This window comes from Scyliorhinus torazame, chromosome 6 (assembly GCF_047496885.1).
Source record: "Scyliorhinus torazame isolate Kashiwa2021f chromosome 6, sScyTor2.1, whole genome shotgun sequence".
NCBI lineage: Eukaryota > Metazoa > Chordata > Chondrichthyes > Carcharhiniformes > Scyliorhinidae > Scyliorhinus > Scyliorhinus torazame.
Window position 1 is genome coordinate 13,060,620 of NC_092712.1, and position 16,461 is coordinate 13,077,080.

At 68.3% G+C, this 16,461-nt stretch overlaps 1 protein-coding gene across 1 annotated transcript in view; it reads left to right on the top strand.

Annotated features, from left to right (window-relative positions):
- Positions 1–16,461, top strand: part of LOC140424674 (tonsoku-like protein) — a 111,175-nt gene that overhangs the window by 67,022 nt on the left and 27,692 nt on the right. The window contains exon 9 of the mRNA XM_072507941.1: positions 1,812–1,945. Coding sequence (XP_072364042.1) covers positions 1,812–1,945 — 134 coding nt within the window. The remainder of the gene's footprint in view (positions 1–1,811; positions 1,946–16,461) is intronic.

Sequence of the window (16,461 nt, forward strand, 5' to 3'; positions counted from 1 at the left end):
TCTCTCAGCCCCCACTCTCTCTCTCAGGGAGATATCTGTACACTGACTGGTGTCTCTCAGTCCCCTCTCTCTCAGGGAGATATCTGTACACTGACTGGTGTCTCTCAGTCCCCTCTCTCTCAGGGAGATATCTGTACACTGACTGATGTCTCTCAGTCCACTCTCTCTCTCAGGGAGATACTGTACACTGACTGGTGTCGCTCAGTCCCCCCTCTCTCTCAGGGAGATATCTGTACACTGACTGGTGTCTCTCAGTCCCCTCTCTCTCAGGGAGATATCTGTACACTGACTGGTGTCTCTCAGTCCCCTCTCTCTCAGGGAGATATCTGTACACTGACTGATGTCTCTCAGTCCACTCTCTCTCTCAGGGAGATACTGTACACTGACTGGTGTCTCTCAGCCCCCACTCTCTCAGGGAGATACTGTACACTGACTGGTGTCTCTCAGCCCCCACTCTCTCAGGGAGATACTGTACACTGACTGGTGTCTCTCAGCCCCCACTCTCTCTCTCAGGGAGATATCTGTACACTGACTGGTGTCTCTCAGTCCCCTCTCTCTCAGGGAGATATCTGTACACTGACTGGTGTCTCTCAGTCCCCTCTCTCTCAGGGAGATATCTGTACACTGACTGATGTCTCTCAGTCCACTCTCTCTCTCAGGGAGATACTGTACACTGACTGGTGTCTCTCAGCCCCCACTCTCTCAGGGAGATATCTGTACACTGACTGGTGTCTCTCAGCCCCCACTCTCTCTCTCAGGGAGATATCTGTACACTGACTGGTGTCTCTCAGTCCCCTCTCTCTCTCGGGGAGATATCTGTACACTGACTGATGTCTCTCAGTCCACTCTCTCTCTCAGGGAGATACTGTACACTGACTGGTGTCTCTCAGCCCCCACTCTCTCTCTCAGGGAGATATCTGTACACTGACTGATGTCTCTCAGTCCACTCTCTCTCTCAGGGAGATACTGTACACTGACTGGTGTCTCTCAGCCCCCACTCTCTCTCTCAGGGAGATATCTGTACACTGACTGATGTCTCTCAGTCCACTCTCTCTCTCAGGGAGATACTGTACACTGACTGGTGTCTCTCAGCCCCCACTCTCTCTCTCAGGGAGATATCTGTACACTGACTGATGTCTCTCAGTCCCCTCTCTCTCAGGGAGATATCTGTACACTGACTGGTGTCTCTCGGTCCCCTTGCTCTCAGGGAGATATCTGTATACTGACTGGTGTCTCTCAGTCCCCTCTCTCTCTCAGGGAGATATCTGTACACTGACTGGTGTCTCTCAGTCCACTCTCTCTCTCAGGGAGATACTGTACACTGACTGGTGTCTCTCAGTCCCTTCTCCCTCTCTCACTTTCTGTCAATGGATTTTCCATTCAATGAGTGGTTATTTTTACAACCAATGGGGTACTTTTGAAAGATAATAACTGTCATTCTGTAGGAAATGGGGAGCCAATGAGATTGTACCAGCTCCGCCAAGTGTCTCTTCCCGTATGCACTGGCCTCCTTCGAGGTTTCACTGTTCAATTTTGTTTGCCAGGCGTTTCTGCAAAGTTGGTCTGCGTTTAGTGCGAACAGCCGCTGGACAATCACAAGTTCGTGTTTGTAGTTGATTTGGGTTTTGCTGGATCGACCTCTGGATGTTGCTCACTCTCCCGGCAAGATCCCAATCTCACCCCCGCAGCTTCTGTCATCGTCCGGCCACCTGTTGAGGGAGGGACGTCTTTCTTCCGAGAGAGATTGCTGAGCCTCCAGGGAGCGAGCTGGCGGGCGGAACTGACGGCACATTTCCCCTCTCTCCCTGTAGGTGTTTGGACTCCGTCCCAGCGCTGGCTTTCCTCGACTTATCGCAGAATCCAGGGATCACTTCCAGGGGGATGCAGACACTGCTGGCAGCGTTTGCCAAGAGGGATTCATGGATGGATGTCCTTGATTTATCAGGTCAGTCGGGAACGGCGGTGCATTCTTCCCGGGTCGTTGGGAGCCAAACGTGTTGAGGGATGGGGCAGCTGAGGGTGGCCAGCCCTCAGTGGATGTCATTCTGGGGGTTCCCTCGCGTGATCTCCCCTCTTCGCCATTGGTCACCGAATACACTCATCCTGACCTTCCTGAGCCAATTAGAATGTGACAAATTCTTTGACCAGTAAAGGGATCAAGGGTTATGGGGACAAGGCGGGAACGTGGAGTTGGGGATCATTAGATCAGATCAGTCATGATCTCATTGAATGGCAGGGCAGACCCGATGGGCTGAATGGTCTGCTCCTACGCCCCCTGGTGTTTGGCACCTGACTGGCTGGTAAAAAGGCGGAAACGAAAATCGGTGTGTTTGTATTAGAACCTTAGTTTGGCCACACTTGGAGTATAGTGTTCAATTCTGGTCGCCACACTACCAGAAGGATGTGGAGGCTTTAGAGAGGGTGCAGAAGAGATTTACCAGGATGTTGCCTGGTATGGAGGGCATTAGCTCTGAGGAGCGGTTGAATAAACTCGGTTTGTTCTCACTGGAACGAAGGAGGTTGAGGGGCGACCTGATAGAGGTCTACAAAATTATGAGGGGCATAGACAGAATGGATAGTCAGAGGCTTTTCCCCAGGGTAGAGGGGTCAATTACTAGGCATAGGTTTAAGGTGCGAGGGGCAAGGTTTAGAGTAGATGTACGAGGCAAGTTTTTTTACACAGATTCCGCTGTGTCAGGGGCGGGGAGATTCCGCTGTGCCAGGGGCGGGGAGCTTCAGCTGTGCCAGGGGCGGGGAGATTCCGCTGTGCCAGGGGCGGGGAGATTCCGCTGTGCCAGGGGCTGCGGAGATTCCGCTGTGCCAGGGCGGGGAGATTCCGCTGTGCCAGGGGCGGGGAGATTCCGCTGTGTCAGGGGCGGGGTGATTCCGCTGTGCCAGGGGCGGGGAGATTCCGCTGTGCCGGGGGCGGGGAGATTCCACTGTGCCAGGGGCGGGGAGATACCACTGTGCCAGGGGCGGGGAGATTCCGCTGTGCCAGGGGCTGCGGAGATTCCGCTGTGCCAGGGGCGGGGAGATTCCGCCATGCCAGGGGCTGCGGAGATTCCGCTGTGCCAGGGGCGGGGAGATTCCGCCGTGCCAGGGGCTGCGGAGATTCCGCTGTGCCAGGGGCGGGGGGATTCCTCTGTGCCGGGGCTGCGGAGATTCCGCTGTGCCCGGGGCGGAGAGATTCCACTGTGCCCGGGGCGGGGAGATTCGGCAGTGCCAGGGGCGGGGAGATTCCGCAGTGCCGGGGGCGTGGAGATTCCGCCGTGCCGGGGCGGGGAGATTCCGCCGTGCCGCGGGCGGGGAGATTCCGCCGTGCCGCGGGCGGGGAGATTCCTCCGTGCCGGGGCGGGGAGATTCCGCCGTGCCAGGGGCTGCGGAGATTCCGCTGTGCCAGGGGCGGGGAGATTCCGCTGTGCCAGGGGCGGGGAGATTCCGCCGTGCCAGGGGCTGCGGAGATTCCGCTGTGCCAGGGGCGGGAAGATTCCGCTGTGCCAGGGGCGGGGAGATTCCGCTGTGCCAGGGGCGGGGAGATTCCGCTGTGCCAGGGGCGGGGTGATTCCGCTGTGCCAGGGGCGGGGAGATTCCGCTGTGCCAGGGCCGGGGTGATTCCGCTGTGCCAGGGGCGGGGAGATTCCCTGTGCCAGGGGCGGGGAGATTCCGCTGTGCCAGGGGCGGGGAGATACCGCTGTGCCAGGGGCGGGGAGATTCCACTGTGCCAGGGGCGGGGAGATTCCGCTGTGCCAGGGGCGGGGAGATTCCGCTGTGCCGGGGGCGGGGAGATTCCGCCGTGCCAGAGGCGGGGAGATTCCGCTGTGCCAGGGGCGGGGAGATTCCGTCGTGCCAGGGGCGGGGAGATTCCGCTGTGCCAGGGGTGGGGAGATTCCGCTGTGCCAGGGGCGGGGAGATTCCACTGTGCCAGGGGCGGGGAGATTCCACAGTGCCAGGGGCGGGGAGATTCCGCTGTGCCAGGGGCGGGGAGATTCCCTGTGCCAGGGGCGGGGAGATTCCGCTGTGCCAGGGGCGGGGAGATACCGCTGTGCCAGGGCGGGGAGATTCCACTGTGCCAGGGGCGGGGAGATTCCGCTGTGCCAGGGGCGGGGAGATTCCGCTGTGCCTGGGGCGGGGAGATTCCGCCGTGCCAGAGGCGGGGAGATTCCGCTGTGCCAGGGGCGGGGAGATTCCGTCGTGCCAGGGGCGGGGAGATTCCGCTGTGCCAGGGGTGGGGAGATTCCGCTGTGCCAGGGGCGGGGAGATTAAACTGTGCCAGGGGCGGGGAGATTCCACAGTGCCGGGGCGGGGAGATTCCGCTGTGCCAGGGGCGGGGAGATTCCGCTGTGCCGGGGGCTGCGGAGATTCCGCTGTGCCAGGGGCAGGGAGATTCCGCTGTGCCAGGGGCGGGGAGATTCCACTGTGCCAGGGGCTGCGGAGATTCCGCTGTGCCAGGGGCTGCGGAGATTCCACTGTGCCAGGGGCGGGGAGATTCCGCCGTGCCAGGGGCGGGGAGATTCCGCCGTGCCAGGGGCAGGGAGATTCCGCAGTGCCGGGGGCGTGGAGATTCCGCCGTGCCGGGGCTGGGAGATTCCGCTGTCCCAGGGGCTGCGGAGATTCCACTGTGCCAGTGGCGGGGAGATTCCGCCGTGCCAGGGGCGGGGAGATTCCGCTGTGCCAGGGGTGGGGAGATTCCGCTGTGCCAGGGGCGGGGAGATTCCGCAGTGCCGGGGGCGTGGAGATTCCGCCGTGCCGGGGCGGGGAGATTCCGCCGTGCCGCGGGCGGGGAGATTCCGCTGTGCCGCGGGCGGGGAGATTCCGCTGTGCCAGGGGCGGGGAGATTCCGCTGTGCCAGGGGCGGGGTGATTCCGCTGTGCCAGGGGCGGGGAGATTCCGCTGTGCCGGGGGCGGGGAGATTCCACTGTGCCAGGGGCGGGGAGATACCACTGTGCCAGGGGCGGGGAGATTCCGCTGTGCCAGGGGCTGCGGAGATTCCGCTGTGCCAGGGGCGGGGAGATTCCGCCATGCCAGGGGCTGCGGAGATTCCGCTGTGCCAGGGGCGGGGAGATTCCGCCGTGCCAGGGGCTGCGGATATTCCGCTGTGCCAGGGGCGGGGGGATTCCTCTGTGCCGGGGCTGCGGAGATTCCGCTGTGCCCGGGGCGGAGAGATTCCACTGTGCCCGGGGCGGGGAGATTCGGCAGTGCCAGGGGCGGGGAGATTCCGCAGTGCCGGGGGCGTGGAGATTCCGCCGTGCCGGGGCGGGGAGATTCCGCCGTGCCGCGGGCGGGGAGATTCCGCCGTGCCGCGGGCGGGGAGATTCCTCCGTGCCGGGGCGGGGAGATTCCGCCGTGCCAGGGGCTGCGGAGATTCCGCTGTGCCAGGGGCGGGAAGATTCCGCTGTGCCAGGGGCGGGGAGATTCCGCCGTGCCAGGGGCTGCGGAGATTCCGCTGTGCCAGGGGCGGGAAGATTCCGCTGTGCCAGGGGCGGGGAGATTCCGCTGTGCCAGGGGCGGGGAGATTCCGCTGTGCCAGGGGCGGGGTGATTCCGCTGTGCCAGGGGCGGGGAGATTCCGCTGTGCCAGGGCCGGGGTGATTCCGCTGTGCCAGGGGCGGGGAGATTCCCTGTGCCAGGGGCGGGGAGATTCCGCTGTGCCAGGGGCGGGGAGATACCGCTGTGCCAGGGGCGGGGAGATTCCACTGTGCCAGGGGCGGGGAGATTCCGCTGTGCCAGGGGCGGGGAGATTCCGCTGTGCCGGGGGCGGGGAGATTCCGCCGTGCCAGAGGCGGGGAGATTCCGCTGTGCCAGGGGCGGGGAGATTCCGTCGTGCCAGGGGCGGGGAGATTCCGCTGTGCCAGGGGTGGGGAGATTCCGCTGTGCCAGGGGCGGGGAGATTCCACTGTGCCAGGGGCGGGGAGATTCCACAGTGCCAGGGGCGGGGAGATTCCGCTGTGCCAGGGGCGGGGAGATTCCCTGTGCCAGGGGCGGGGAGATTCCGCTGTGCCAGGGGCGGGGAGATACCGCTGTGCCAGGGGCGGGGAGATTCCACTGTGCCAGGGGCGGGGAGATTCCGCTGTGCCAGGGGCGGGGAGATTCCGCTGTGCCTGGGGCGGGGAGATTCCGCCGTGCCAGAGGCGGGGAGATTCCGCTGTGCCAGGGGCGGGGAGATTCCGTCGTGCCAGGGGCGGGGAGATTCCGCTGTGCCAGGGGTGGGGAGATTCCGCTGTGCCAGGGGCGGGGAGATTCCACTGTGCCAGGGGCGGGGAGATTCCACAGTGCCGGGGCGGGGAGATTTCGCTGTGCCAGGGGCGGGGAGATTCCGCCGTGCCAGGGGCTGCGGAGATTCCGCTGTGCCAGGGGCGGGGAGATTCCGCTGTGCCAGGGGCGGGGAGATTCCGCTGTGCCAGGGGCGGGGAGATTCCGCAGTGCCAGGGGCGGGGAGATTCCGCTGTGCCAGGGGCGGGGAGATTCCGCTGTGCCGGGGGCGGGGAGATTCCGCCGTGCCAGAGGCGGGGAGATTCCGCTGTGCCAGGGGCGGGGAGATTCCGTCGTGCCAGGGGCAGGGAGATTCCGCTGTGCCAGGGGCGGGGAGATTCCACTGTGCCAGGGGCGGGGAGATTCCACAGTGCCAGGGGCGGGGAGATTCCGCTGTGCCAGGGGCGGGGAGATTCCCTGTGCCAGGGGCGGGGAGATTCCGCTGTGCCAGGGGCGGGGAGATACCGCTGTGCCAGGGGCGGGGAGATTCCACTGTGCCAGGGGCGGGGAGATTCCGCTGTGCCAGGGGCGGGGAGATTCCGCTGTGCCGGGGGCGGGGAGATTCCGCCGTGCCAGAGGCGGGGAGATTCCGCTGTGCCAGGGGCGGGGTGTTTCCGTCGTGCCAGGGGCGGGGAGATTCCGCTGTGCCAGGGGTGGGGAGATTCCGCTGTGCCGGGGGCGTGGAGATTCCGCCGTGCCGGGGCGGGGAGATTCCGCCGTGCCGCGGGCGGGGAGATTCCGCTGTGCCGCGGGCGGGGAGATTCCGCTGTGCCAGGGGCGGGGAGATTCCGCTGTGCCAGGGGCGGGGTGATTCCGCTGTGCCAGGGGCGGGGAGATTCCGCTGTGCCGGGGGCGGGGAGATTCCACTGTGCCAGGGGCGGGGAGATACCACTGTGCCAGGGGCGGGGAGATTCCGCTGTGCCAGGGGCTGCGGAGATTCCGCTGTGCCAGGGGCGGGGAGATTCCGCCATGCCAGGGGCTGCGGAGATTCCGCTGTGCCAGGGGCGGGGAGATTCCGCCGTGCCAGGGGCTGCGGATATTCCGCTGTGCCAGGGGCGGGGGGATTCCTCTGTGCCGGGGCTGCGGAGATTCCGCTGTGCCCGGGGCGGAGAGATTCCACTGTGCCCGGGGCGGGGAGATTCGGCAGTGCCAGGGGCGGGGAGATTCCGCAGTGCCGGGGGCGTGGAGATTCCGCCGTGCCGGGGCGGGGAGATTCCGCCGTGCCGCGGGCGGGGAGATTCCGCCGTGCCGCGGGCGGGGAGATTCCTCCGTGCCGGGGCGGGGAGATTCCGCCGTGCCAGGGGCTGCGGAGATTCCGCTGTGCCAGGGGCGGGAAGATTCCGCTGTGCCAGGGGCGGGGAGATTCCGCCGTGCCAGGGGCTGCGGAGATTCCGCTGTGCCAGGGGCGGGAAGATTCCGCTGTGCCAGGGGCGGGGAGATTCCGCTGTGCCAGGGGCGGGGAGATTCCGCTGTGCCAGGGGCGGGGTGATTCCGCTGTGCCAGGGGCGGGGAGATTCCGCTGTGCCAGGGCCGGGGTGATTCCGCTGTGCCAGGGGCGGGGAGATTCCCTGTGCCAGGGGCGGGGAGATTCCGCTGTGCCAGGGGCGGGGAGATACCGCTGTGCCAGGGGCGGGGAGATTCCACTGTGCCAGGGGCGGGGAGATTCCGCTGTGCCAGGGGCGGGGAGATTCCGCTGTGCCGGGGGCGGGGAGATTCCGCCGTGCCAGAGGCGGGGAGATTCCGCTGTGCCAGGGGCGGGGAGATTCCGTCGTGCCAGGGGCGGGGAGATTCCGCTGTGCCAGGGGTGGGGAGATTCCGCTGTGCCAGGGGCGGGGAGATTCCACTGTGCCAGGGGCGGGGAGATTCCACAGTGCCAGGGGCGGGGAGATTCCGCTGTGCCAGGGGCGGGGAGATTCCCTGTGCCAGGGGCGGGGAGATTCCGCTGTGCCAGGGGCGGGGAGATACCGCTGTGCCAGGGGCGGGGAGATTCCACTGTGCCAGGGGCGGGGAGATTCCGCTGTGCCAGGGGCGGGGAGATTCCGCTGTGCCTGGGGCGGGGAGATTCCGCCGTGCCAGAGGCGGGGAGATTCCGCTGTGCCAGGGGCGGGGAGATTCCGTCGTGCCAGGGGCGGGGAGATTCCGCTGTGCCAGGGGTGGGGAGATTCCGCTGTGCCAGGGGCGGGGAGATTCCACTGTGCCAGGGGCGGGGAGATTCCACAGTGCCGGGGCGGGGAGATTCCGCTGTGCCAGGGGCGGGGAGATTCCGCCGTGCCAGGGGCTGCGGAGATTCCGCTGTGCCAGGGGCGGGGAGATTCCGCTGTGCCAGGGGCGGGGAGATTCCGCTGTGCCAGGGGCGGGGAGATTCCGCAGTGCCAGGGGCGGGGAGATTCCGCTGTGCCAGGGGCGGGGAGATTCCGCTGTGCCGGGGGCGGGGAGATTCCGCCGTGCCAGAGGCGGGGAGATTCCGCTGTGCCAGGGGCGGGGAGATTCCGTCGTGCCAGGGGCAGGGAGATTCCGCTGTGCCAGGGGCGGGGAGATTCCACTGTGCCAGGGGCGGGGAGATTCCACAGTGCCAGGGGCGGGGAGATTCCGCTGTGCCAGGGGCGGGGAGATTCCCTGTGCCAGGGGCGGGGAGATTCCGCTGTGCCAGGGGCGGGGAGATACCGCTGTGCCAGGGGCGGGGAGATTCCACTGTGCCAGGGGCGGGGAGATTCCGCTGTGCCAGGGGCGGGGAGATTCCGCTGTGCCGGGGGCGGGGAGATTCCGCCGTGCCAGAGGCGGGGAGATTCCGCTGTGCCAGGGGCGGGGTGTTTCCGTCGTGCCAGGGGCGGGGAGATTCCGCTGTGCCAGGGGTGGGGAGATTCCGCTGTGCCAGGGGCGGGGCGATTCCACTGTGCCAGGGGCGGGGAGATTCCACAGTGCCAGGGGCGGGGAGATTCCGCTGTGCCAGGGGCTGGGAGATTCCGCCGTGGCAGGGGCGGGGAGATGCCTCTGTGCCAGGGGCGGGGAGATTCCGCTGTGCCAGGGGCGGGGAGATTCCGCTGTGCCGGGGGCGGGGAGATTCCGCCGTGCCAGAGGCGGGGAGATTCCGCCGTGCCAGGGGCGGGGTGTTTCCGTCGTGCCAGGGGCGGGGAGATTCCGCTGTGCCAGGGGTGGGGAGATTCCGCTGTGCCAGGGGCGGGGCGATTCCACTGTGCCAGGGGCGGGGAGATTCCACAGTGCCGGGGCGGGGAGATTCCGCTGTGCCAGGGGCGGGGAGATTCCGCTGTGCCGGGGGCTGCGGAGATTCCGCTGTGCCAGGGGCAGGGAGATTCCGCTGTGCCAGGGGCGGGGAGATTCCACTGTGCCAGGGGCTGCGGAGATTCCGCTGTGCCAGGGGCTGCGGAGATTCCACTGTGCCAGGGGCGGGGAGATTCCGCCGTGCCAGGGGCGGGGAGATTCCGCCGTGCCAGGGGCAGGGAGATTCCGCAGTGCCGGGGGCGTGGAGATTCCGCCGTGCCGGGGCTGGGAGATTCCGCTGTGCCAGGGGCTGCGGAGATTCCACTGTGCCAGTGGCGGGGAGATTCCGCCGTGCCAGGGGCGGGGAGATTCCGCTGTGCCAGGGGTGTGGAGATTCCGCTGTGCCAGGGGCGGGGAGATTCCGCAATGCCGGGGGCGTGGAGATTCCGCCGTGCCGGGGCGGGGAGATTCCGCCGTGCCGCGGGCGGGGAGATTCCGCTGTGCCGCGGGCGGGGAGATTCCTCCGTGCCGGGGCGGGGAGATTCCGCCGTGCCAGGGGCTGCGGAGATTCCGCTGTGCCAGGGGCGGGGAGATTCCGCTGTGCCAGGGGCGGGGAGATTCCGCCGTGCCAGGGGCTGCGGAGATTCCGCTGTGCGAGGGGCGGGGAGATTCCGCTGTGCCAGGGGCGGGGAGATTCCGCTGTGCCAGGGGCGGGGAGATTCCGCTGTGCCAGGGGCGGGGTGATTCCGCTGTGCCAGGGGCGGGGAGATTCCGCTGTGCCAGGGGCGGGGTGATTCCGCTGTGCCAGGGGCGGGGAGATTCCCTGTGCCAGGGGCGGGGAGATTCCGCTGTGCCAGGGGCGGGGAGATACCGCTGTGCCAGGGGCGGGGAGATTCCACTGTGCCAGGGGCGGGGAGATTCCGCTGTGCCAGGGGCGGGGAGATTCCGCTGTGCCGGGGGCGGGGAGATTCCGCCGTGCCAGAGGCGGGGAGATTCCGCTGTGCCAGGGGCGGGGAGATTCCGTCGTGCCAGGGGCGGGGAGATTCCGCTGTGCCAGGGGTGGGGAGATTCCGCTGTGCCAGGGGCGGGGAGATTCCACTGTGCCAGGGGCGGGGAGATTCCACAGTGCCAGGGGGGGGGAGATTCCGCTGTGCCAGGGGCGGGGTGATTCCGCTGTGCCAGGGGCGGGGAGATTCCACTGTGCCAGGGGCTGCAGAGATTCCGCTGTGTCAGGGGCAGCGAGATTCCACTGTGCCGGGGCGGGGAGGTTCCGCTGTGCCAGAGGCGGGGAGATTGCGCCGTGCCAGGAGCGGGGAGATTCCGCTGTGCCAGGGGCGGGGAGATTCCGCTGTGCCAGGGGCGGGGAGATTCCGCTGTGCCAGGGGCTGGGAGATGCCTCTGTGCCAGGGGCGGGGAGATTCCGCTGTGCCAGGGGCTGCGGAGATTCCGCCGTGCCGGGGGCGGGGAGATTCCGCTGTGCCAGGGGCGGGGAGATCCCGCTGTGCCAGGGGCGGGGAGATTCCGCTGTGCCAGGGGCGGGGAGATTCCGCTGTGCCAGGGGCTGGGAGATTCCGCCGTGGCAGGGGCGGGGAGATGCCTCTGTGCCAGGGGCGGGGAGATTCCGCTGTGCCAGGGGCTGCGGAGATTCCGCTGTGCCAGGGGCGGGGAGATTCCTCTGTGCCAGGGGCTGCGGAGATTCCGCTGTGCCAGGGGCGGAGAGATTCCACTGTGCCAGGGGCGGGGAGATTCCGCTGTGCCAGGGGCGGGGAGATTCCGCTGTGCCAGGGGCAGCGGAGATTCCTCTGTGTCGCGGGCGGGGAGATTCCGCTGTGCGGCGGGCGGGGAGATTCCGCCGTGCCGGGGCGGGGAGATTCCGCCGTGCCAGGGGCGGGAAGATTCCGCTGTGCCAGTGGAGGGGAGATTCCGCCGTGCCAGGGGCTGCGGAGATTCCGCTGTGCCGGGGCTGCGGAGATTCCGCCGTGCCGGGGCGGGCAGATTCCGCTGTGCCAGGGGCTGCGGAGATTCCTCTGTGCCAGGGTCGGGGAGATTCCGCACTGCCAGTGGCGGGGAGATTCCGCTGTGCCAGGGGCGGGGTTATTCCGCTGTGCCAGAGGCGGGGAGATTCCGCCGTGCCAGGGGCGGGGAGATTCCGCTGTGCCAGGGGCGGGGAGATTCCGCTGTGCCAGGGGCGGGGAGATTCCGCTGTGCCAGGGGCTGCGGAGATTCCGCTGTGCCAGGGCGGGGAGATTCCGCTGTGCCAGGGGCGGGGAGATTCCGCTGTGCCAGGGGCGGGGTGATTCCGCTGTGCCAGGGGCGGGGAGATTCCGCTGTGCCGGGGGCGGGGAGATTCCACTGTGCCAGGGGCGGGGAGATACCACTGTGCCAGGGGCGGGGAGATTCCGCTGTGCCAGGGGCTGCGGAGATTCCGCTGTGCCAGGGGCGGGGAGATTCCGCCATGCCAGGGGCTGCGGAGATTCCGCTGTGCCAGGGGCGGGGAGATTCCGCCGTGCCAGGGGCTGCGGAGATTCCGCTGTGCCAGGGGCGGGGGGATTCCTCTGTGCCGGGGCTGCGGAGATTCCGCTGTGCCCGGGGCGGAGAGATTCCACTGTGCCCGGGGCGGGGAGATTCGGCAGTGCCAGGGGCGGGGAGATTCCGCAGTGCCGGGGGCGTGGAGATTCCGCCGTGCCGGGGCGGGGAGATTCCGCCGTGCCGCGGGCGGGGAGATTCCTCCGTGCCGGGGCGGGGAGATTCCGCCGTGCCAGGGGCTGCGGAGATTCCGCTGTGCCAGGGGCGGGGAGATTCCGCTGTGCCAGGGGCGGGGAGATTCCGCCGTGCCAGGGGCTGCGGAGATTCCGCTGTGCCAGGGGCGGGAAGATTCCGCTGTGCCAGGGGCGGGGAGATTCCGCTGTGCCAGGGGCGGGGAGATTCCGCTGTGCCAGGGGCGGGGAGATTCCGCTGTGCCAGGGGCGGGGAGATTCCGCTGTGCCAGGGCCGGGGTGATTCCGCTGTGCCAGGGGCGGGGAGATTCCCTGTGCCAGGGGCGGGGAGATTCCGCTGTGCCAGGGGCGGGGAGATACCGCTGTGCCAGGGGCGGGGAGATTCCACTGTGCCAGGGGCGGGGAGATTCCGCTGTGCCAGGGGCGGGGAGATTCCGCTGTGCCGGGGGCGGGGAGATTCCGCCGTGCCAGAGGCGGGGAGATTCCGCTGTGCCAGGGGCGGGGAGATTCCGCCGTGCCAGGGGCGGGGAGATTCCGCCGTGCCAGGGGCAGGGAGATTCCGCAGTGCCGGGGGCGTGGAGATTCCGCCGTGCCGGGGCTGGGAGATTCCGCTGTGCCAGGGGCTGCGGAGATTCCACTGTGCCAGTGGCGGGGAGATTCCGCCGTGCCAGGGGCGGGGAGATTCCGCTGTGCCAGGGGTGTGGAGATTCCGCTGTGCCAGGGGCGGGGAGATTCCGCAATGCCGGGGGCGTGGAGATTCCGCCGTGCCGGGGCGGGGAGATTCCGCCGTGCCGCGGGCGGGGAGATTCCGCTGTGCCGCGGGCGGGGAGATTCCTCCGTGCCGGGGCGGGGAGATTCCGCCGTGCCAGGGGCTGCGGAGATTCCGCTGTGCCAGGGGCGGGGAGATTCCGCTGTGCCAGGGGCGGGGAGATTCCGCCGTGCCAGGGGCTGCGGAGATTCCGCTGTGCGAGGGGCGGGGAGATTCCGCTGTGCCAGGGGCGGGGAGATTCCGCTGTGCCAGGGGCGGGGAGATTCCGCTGTGCCAGGGGCGGGGTGATTCCGCTGTGCCAGGGGCGGGGAGATTCCGCTGTGCCAGGGGCGGGGTGATTCCGCTGTGCCAGGGGCGGGGAGATTCCCTGTGCCAGGGGCGGGGAGATTCCGCTGTGCCAGGGGCGGGGAGATACCGCTGTGCCAGGGGCGGGGAGATTCCACTGTGCCAGGGGCGGGGAGATTCCGCTGTGCCAGGGGCGGGGAGATTCCGCTGTGCCGGGGGCGGGGAGATTCCGCCGTGCCAGAGGCGGGGAGATTCCGCTGTGCCAGGGGCGGGGAGATTCCGTCGTGCCAGGGGCGGGGAGATTCCGCTGTGCCAGGGGTGGGGAGATTCCGCTGTGCCAGGGGCGGGGAGATTCCACTGTGCCAGGGGCGGGGAGATTCCACAGTGCCAGGGGGGGGGAGATTCCGCTGTGCCAGGGGCGGGGTGATTCCGCTGTGCCAGGGGCGGGGAGATTCCACTGTGCCAGGGGCTGCAGAGATTCCGCTGTGTCAGGGGCAGCGAGATTCCACTGTGCCGGGGCGGGGAGGTTCCGCTGTGCCAGAGGCGGGGAGATTGCGCCGTGCCAGGAGCGGGGAGATTCCGCTGTGCCAGGGGCGGGGAGATTCCGCTGTGCCAGGGGCGGGGAGATTCCGCTGTGCCAGGGGCTGGGAGATGCCTCTGTGCCAGGGGCGGGGAGATTCCGCTGTGCCAGGGGCTGCGGAGATTCCGCCGTGCCGGGGGCGGGGAGATTCCGCTGTGCCAGGGGCGGGGAGATCCCGCTGTGCCAGGGGCGGGGAGATTCCGCTGTGCCAGGGGCGGGGAGATTCCGCTGTGCCAGGGGCTGGGAGATTCCGCCGTGGCAGGGGCGGGGAGATGCCTCTGTGCCAGGGGCGGGGAGATTCCGCTGTGCCAGGGGCTGCGGAGATTCCGCTGTGCCAGGGGCGGGGAGATTCCTCTGTGCCAGGGGCTGCGGAGATTCCGCTGTGCCAGGGGCGGAGAGATTCCACTGTGCCAGGGGCGGGGAGATTCCGCTGTGCCAGGGGCGGGGAGATTCCGCTGTGCCAGGGGCAGCGGAGATTCCTCTGTGTCGCGGGCGGGGAGATTCCGCTGTGCGGCGGGCGGGGAGATTCCGCCGTGCCGGGGCGGGGAGATTCCGCCGTGCCAGGGGCGGGAAGATTCCGCTGTGCCAGTGGAGGGGAGATTCCGCCGTGCCAGGGGCTGCGGAGATTCCGCTGTGCCGGGGCTGCGGAGATTCCGCCGTGCCGGGGCGGGCAGATTCCGCTGTGCCAGGGGCTGCGGAGATTCCTCTGTGCCAGGGTCGGGGAGATTCCGCACTGCCAGTGGCGGGGAGATTCCGCTGTGCCAGGGGCGGGGTTATTCCGCTGTGCCAGAGGCGGGGAGATTCCGCCGTGCCAGGGGCGGGGAGATTCCGCTGTGCCAGGGGCGGGGAGATTCCGCTGTGCCAGGGGCGGGGAGATTCCGCTGTGCCAGGGGCTGCGGAGATTCCGCTGTGCCAGGGCGGGGAGATTCCGCTGTGCCAGGGGCGGGGAGATTCCGCTGTGCCAGGGGCGGGGTGATTCCGCTGTGCCAGGGGCGGGGAGATTCCGCTGTGCCGGGGGCGGGGAGATTCCACTGTGCCAGGGGCGGGGAGATACCACTGTGCCAGGGGCGGGGAGATTCCGCTGTGCCAGGGGCTGCGGAGATTCCGCTGTGCCAGGGGCGGGGAGATTCCGCCATGCCAGGGGCTGCGGAGATTCCGCTGTGCCAGGGGCGGGGAGATTCCGCCGTGCCAGGGGCTGCGGAGATTCCGCTGTGCCAGGGGCGGGGGGATTCCTCTGTGCCGGGGCTGCGGAGATTCCGCTGTGCCCGGGGCGGAGAGATTCCACTGTGCCCGGGGCGGGGAGATTCGGCAGTGCCAGGGGCGGGGAGATTCCGCAGTGCCGGGGGCGTGGAGATTCCGCCGTGCCGGGGCGGGGAGATTCCGCCGTGCCGCGGGCGGGGAGATTCCTCCGTGCCGGGGCGGGGAGATTCCGCCGTGCCAGGGGCTGCGGAGATTCCGCTGTGCCAGGGGCGGGGAGATTCCGCTGTGCCAGGGGCGGGGAGATTCCGCCGTGCCAGGGGCTGCGGAGATTCCGCTGTGCCAGGGGCGGGAAGATTCCGCTGTGCCAGGGGCGGGGAGATTCCGCTGTGCCAGGGGCGGGGAGATTCCGCTGTGCCAGGGGCGGGGAGATTCCGCTGTGCCAGGGGCGGGGAGATTCCGCTGTGCCAGGGCCGGGGTGATTCCGCTGTGCCAGGGGCGGGGAGATTCCCTGTGCCAGGGGCGGGGAGATTCCGCTGTGCCAGGGGCGGGGAGATACCGCTGTGCCAGGGGCGGGGAGATTCCACTGTGCCAGGGGCGGGGAGATTCCGCTGTGCCAGGGGCGGGGAGATTCCGCTGTGCCGGGGGCGGGGAGATTCCGCCGTGCCAGAGGCGGGGAGATTCCGCTGTGCCAGGGGCGGGGAGATTCCGTCGTGCCAGGGGCGGGGAGATTCCGCTGTGCCAGGGGTGGGGAGATTCCGCTGTGCCAGGGGCGGGGAGATTCCACTGTGCCAGGGGCGGGGAGATTCCACAGTGCCAGGGGCGGGGAGATTCCGCTGTGCCAGGGGCGGGGAGATTCCCTGTGCCAGGGGCGGGGAGATTCCGCTGTGCCAGGGGCGGGGAGATACCGCTGTGCCAGGGGCGGGGAGATTCCACTGTGCCAGGGGCGGGGAGATTCCGCTGTGCCAGGGGCGGGGAGATTCCGCTGTGCCTGGGGCGGGGAGATTCCGCCGTGCCAGAGGCGGGGAGATTCCGCTGTGCCAGGGGCGGGGAGATTCCGTCGTGCCAGGGGCGGGGAGATTCCGCTGTGCCAGGGGTGGGGAGATTCCGCTGTGCCAGGGGCGGGGAGATTCCACTGTGCCAGGGGCGGGGAGATTCCACAGTGCCGGGGCGGGGAGATTCCGCTGTGCCAGGGGCGGGGAGATTCCGCTGTGCCGGGGGCTGCGGAGATTCCGCTGTGCCAGGGGCAGGGAGATTCCGCTGTGCCAGGGGCGGGGAGATTCCACTGTGCCAGGGGCTGCGGAGATTCCGCTGTGTCAGGGGCTGCGGAGATTCCACTGTGCCAGGGGCGGGGAGATTCCGCCGTGCCAGGGGCGGGGAGATTCCGCCGTGCCAGGGGCAGGGAGATTCCGCAGTGCCGGGGGCGTGGAGATTCCGCCGTGCCGG